The sequence below is a fragment of the Benincasa hispida genome, unplaced genomic scaffold (genome assembly GCF_027475165.1).
Source record: "Benincasa hispida cultivar pf3 unplaced genomic scaffold, pf3_genome.v1.1 HicScf695, whole genome shotgun sequence".
Classification (NCBI taxonomy): Eukaryota; Viridiplantae; Streptophyta; class Magnoliopsida; order Cucurbitales; family Cucurbitaceae; genus Benincasa; species Benincasa hispida.
The window spans coordinates 29614-34806 of NW_028326817.1; the positions used below are offsets into that span (position 1 = coordinate 29614).

General features: G+C 36.0%; 1 protein-coding gene across 1 annotated transcript; it reads left to right on the forward strand.

Annotated features, from left to right (window-relative positions):
- Positions 1-1433, forward strand: LOC120070349 (ribonucleoside-diphosphate reductase small chain). The gene has a single exon (XM_039022284.2). It carries the CDS (start codon positions 158-160, stop codon positions 1145-1147), a length of 990 nt encoding a protein of 329 aa, XP_038878212.1. The 5' UTR covers positions 1-157; the 3' UTR covers positions 1148-1433.
- The last annotated feature ends 3760 nt before the right edge of the window (positions 1434-5193 follow it).

Consider the following 5193-nt stretch of genomic DNA (forward strand, 5'->3'; position numbering starts at 1 on the left):
AATTTTGATAAAAAATTTAAATCACCCGCTAATTTTCAAAATCCCATCCCCAATTTCATCCTATAAAAGCCCTAGTTGCCCTCTCCTTCCTCCACCATAACAATAAGAAATCCCCAAATCCCGCCGGAACCCTAATTCTCTCTTCCAGTTTCCGACCATGCCTGCAATTCCTGACGAGCCTCTCCTCGCCTCTAATCCCGATCGCTTTTGCATGTTCCCAATTCACTATCCTGAAATCTGGAAGATGTACAAGAAAGCCGAAGCCTCCTTCTGGACTGCCGAGGAAGTCGATCTCTCACAAGACCTTCGCCATTGGGAATCCTTAACTGCCGACGAGAAACACTTCATCACTCACGTTCTCGCCTTCTTCGCTGCCTCTGATGGCATCGTTTTGGAGAATCTCGCTGGACGATTCATGAAAGAAGTCCAAGTCGCTGAAGCCAGAGCTTTCTATGGATTCCAAATTGCCATCGAGAATATCCACTCCGAGATGTACAGTCTTCTCCTAGAAACCTATATCAAAGATTCAAATGAGAAGAATCGGTTATTCCATGCTATTGAGACTGTCCCCTGCGTCAAGAAGAAGGCTGATTGGGCGTTGAAGTGGATCGACAGTACAGAATCTTTTGCTGAGCGTATTTTGGCATTCGCTTGTGTTGAGGGGATTTTCTTCTCAGGTAGTTTCTGTTCTATCTTCTGGTTGAAAAAACGTGGGTTAATGCCTGGATTAACGTTCTCAAATGAGTTGATTTCTCGAGATGAAGGGCTTCATTGTGATTTTGCTTGTTTGTTGTATTCATTGTTGAGGAAGAAACTGAGTGAGGAGCGATTGAGGGAGATTGTTATGGAGGCGGTGGATATAGAGAGGGAGTTTGTGTGTGACGCTTTGCCGGTAGCTCTCATCGGAATGAATGGAGATTTGATGAGCCAGTACATAGAATTTGTGGCAGATAGGTTGGTTGGAGAATTGGGGTATGAGAAAATCTATAATGTTCAAAATCCGTTTGATTGGATGGAGTTGATTTCGTTGCAGGGGAAGACTAATTTCTTTGAAAAAAGAGTTGGGGAATATCAAAAAGCATCTGTGATGTCGAGTCTGAATGGAAATGAGGGTATTCATGTGTTTAAGATGGATGAAGATTTCTGATAATTGAAGATGAAGATGAGTTCACTGTGTAGAGTAAAATTAGTGGGTTCTTCTTTTTCTTTGTTTCTTACCTGTAACTTAGTATTGAGGAATTAGATTTGATTATGTTTGTTTAATTTCTTCTTAGTTGAAAACGAAAGATAAAAGGGTTGGGTTTTATGTTTATGTTGAGTTTGGTGCTTGGATGGTCAACATCCATGGTGGATCTATTAAGCTTAAGATATGGGATAAATAACCATTTTATGTACAGTGTCTCATCATATAACTCAGAACTCTGCTTGCCAAACTATTGTCCATCCTTTGCCAACAAAATTTGGGTTGTTTAAGGTATTTCATATACCCTGCCTAATAGATGAAACATAAAGTATATTATAGCTTTGAAACCAAATGTTGTGCTATTTTGACTCTTTTTTTTTTTTTTTTTTTTTTTAAAAAAAAATCTTTTAGGAATTAATGCACTTCAATCTTGTGGGGGAAAGGATATCCATTTTGTTAGAGGTCTTTTCTTATACTTTTGTGAAGGCCAGTTATCACTTTTTCTCTCTCAAAATCTCATTTTTTTATGTATGGAATGATGATGCCACTGCAATAAATTGCACCTTCAATATCGGTTGGTAAAAATGAGCACACGTATAATGACAGTTGGGGAAAAGAAACGGAAGGGCTACAATGTCAGCCAGGTTAAGTTCATTTTGTAATCTCTTGTCAACCTCTTTTTTTTAAACCCCTTTCCAATAGGGTTTTAGTCTCTCAGCCCATTCTAAAAAATGAGTACTCTCCCTTTCCTTTGATTTGTCCAGCATAAGTGATTTTAAAAGGGTGAAAATTGTCTTATATTGCTTTTAGAAAACTGATAAGTATCTAACTCTTTTGATATTAGATTCAACATTATATACCAATTTAGGTGATCAATCTAAGCTAATAATATGCATGAAATCAATATAAGCGAACTTAAACTAAGTGTTGAGCAAAAGTAAAAGGGATACAAGTGGAGCTTTTAATTTAATTCGTCCATAGGTATCCACATCTTTGAATTCCAAGAGAATGCTTAGCTCATAGAAAATTAATAAATACAAGAAGTAAAGAACAGAAGAACTAGTAGTGATCATTGAAACCGTTAAAACCAAATTGAATCGAAATTGAATGTGGTTCGGTTTTGTTTGATATATTTTCAAATCGAATTATTGTGGTTCGGTTTGGTTTTAAATTTGAAAACTGATGTGAAACCAAATCGAATCACTCTTTTAATAAATATATTAAAAAATATGAAAAAGCATAAAAAAAATAAAAACCATGAAATTGAACTGAACCGAATGGCTTATAATTTAGAAAATATAAAAAGGCAGAAAAAAAATATAAAAAGTAAAAAAAAAAAAACCGTGAAATCGAACAGTGAACATACACATTTCACACCCCTGAGAGAAACTCATATTATTACTACAAAACTCTTCAACTCGTCTCTCAATCTAGTTAGTCCACTCTTTCCAGATGAACAATAGCACTTGTGCTTCTTCTTCTGAATCAAGCACCCAAAAGAGATTTGCAAGATAAAAAGGATTGAAACATAAACACCTTAGAGTCTTCTTACGGTATTTGTAGGAATGTACAATTTATATGTAACTCAAAAGTGTACAATGTATATGAATGTACAATATACAATATCTCATCATGTAACTCAAAATTCTACTTCGCCAAAAAAATTGGTTTTTTTTTTTTTTACAAATGTCTCAATATTTGAATCAAAATAAAGTTAACTCAAACTTTTGAAAACTAACTCATTTTTTTACTTTTCGTTTATTCATCAGCGTAAACTTATCAGAATAGACTATTGTATCAATCGGATCTTGTGATCTCATTCTCACACTTTGCTCTTTTTTTTTTTTTTTCCTATTTCTCTTACAACTCGTTCTTATCTTCTGTTCTTCGTTTTCACTATTTGCATTTAAAAAAAAAAAAAAAAAAGCTGACAACAACAATTGCAAGATTGAAAATGAGGAAGCAAAGAGGGAGATCGGCGAATGCAAAGAGTGAGAATTAAGAGTTGAGAGCCCATCATAGGTGTACAATAAAATTGTTTCGTTAATTTTCACCGGCGATGATGCAAGCACGAGATTAAAAAAAAAAAAAGGGAATTTGTGACATATAGCAAAATTGTGACCAGAGGTTAGAAAAATAGCAAAATTCAAATTTATCTAGGGATAAAGTTTAAGAATATAAAATGGGGTAGATGGGAAAAACTTTTCAAAAATATGTGGGAATGGAAAGCATTGAAAAAAATATGGTAGTTTTTTTGGGAGGATAATCGTGTACCCGGTACATGATTAACTTTTAATCCAGTTAACACCAAATCAGCACCATGGTATAGTACCATGTTAGCGCCGGTGGATTGGTCAAAGGCATACTCGTGGACTGGGTCCACAATTTGTCTTTTTTTTTTTTTTTTTTCAATGTTGACTTTTTTTTTAAAATTTTTAACTAACAAATTTCTTTATTACTAAACTTAATTATATATTTAATTTGCAATGAAAACTTAATTAGTATGTACCCATATTAAAAATAAAATTTTAACTTGACTAAGTAGTACATCTTTCTACAAATAAAAAAACAGATCTCATAAATATGGTAGAGTCTTATTTAAAAAAAGAGAAATTAGTTCTTTCATTTCAAAATAAAAGTTTATATAAAGTTTAAATATGACCCCTTAGCGCTTACCCCAGAGTTGTTAATTTCTTTAATTTCTTTACTTTAAAAAATATATCTCATGTATATGGTAGAGTCTTATTTTGCACCTTTGGCTAATCCCAAGAAGTTGGAACCACGGTCAAGGTTATGCCTCTTTGTAGGCTACCCTAAAGGTACACGAGGGGGTTATTTTTATGATCCGACAGAAAATAGGGTGTTTGTTTCAACGAACGCTACTTTCCTAGAGTAGGATCATATAAGGGAGCACAATCCACGAAGTAAATTCATGTTGTGTGAACTTTCCAATGAAACTACTAAAACTTCAAAAAGAGTGTTGAAAAGCCTGCTACATCAGCAAGACTTGTCGATGGGAGTTCATCTAGTAGGTCGGTTCCATCTCAAAAGTTGAGGGAACCTCGACGTAGTGGGAGGGTTACAAACCCGTTCACTCGCTATCTGGGTTTCACGAAAATTCTTGCTATGGTAGCAGATGGCGACGTTGAGGATCCATTGTTTTATCAGAAGGAAATGGAGGATGTTGACCGAGAAGTATGGGTCAAGGCCATGGATCTCGAGATGGAGTCGATGTACTTCAACTTAGTATGGGATCTTATAGATAAGCCTGATGGGGTAAGATATACAGATTGTAAATGGATCTACAAGCGCAAATGGGGCGCTAATGGGAAGGTACAGACCTTCAAAGCTCGACTTGTGGCAAAGGGTTATACCCAGGTAGAGGGAGTCGAATATGAGGAGACTTTCTCGTCTGTTGCCATGTTAAAGTCGATCTACATCCTCCTGTCCATTGCAGCATATTATAATTATGAGATCTGGCAAATGAACGTTAAGCCGACCTTTCTAAATGGCAATCTTGAGGAGACCATTTACATGGTACAACCCGAGGGATTCATAGCCCAAAGTCAAGAGCAAAAGGTTTGCAGGCTGAATCAGTTCATTTACGGGCTGAAACAGGCGTCTAGATCTTGGAACATATGTTTTGATACTGCGATCAAATCGTATGGCTTTGACCAAAATGTTGATGAACCTTGTGTCTACAAGAAGAATATCAACGCTTCAGTAGTCTTCTCAGTGTTGTACGTAAACGATATACTTCTCATTGGGAATGATGTAGGTCTACTGACTGTAGTTAAGAACTGGCTAGTGACCCAATTCCAAATGAAAGATTTGGGAGAGACTCAATTTGTTCTAGGTATACAGATCTTTCGGGATCATAAGAACAAAGTGCTAGCACTGTCTCAGGCATCGTACATTGACAAGATGTTGCTCAAGTACTCGATACAGGACTCCAAGAGGGGCCTACTGTCGTTCAGGCATGGAGTCACTTTGTCTAAGGACATGTTTCC

What these genes read in the sequence shown, in the direction of transcription:
- LOC120070349 (XM_039022284.2), top strand. Translation starts at nt 158, where the DNA reads ATGCCTGCAATTCCTGACGAGCCTCTCCTCGCCTCTAATCCCGATCGC.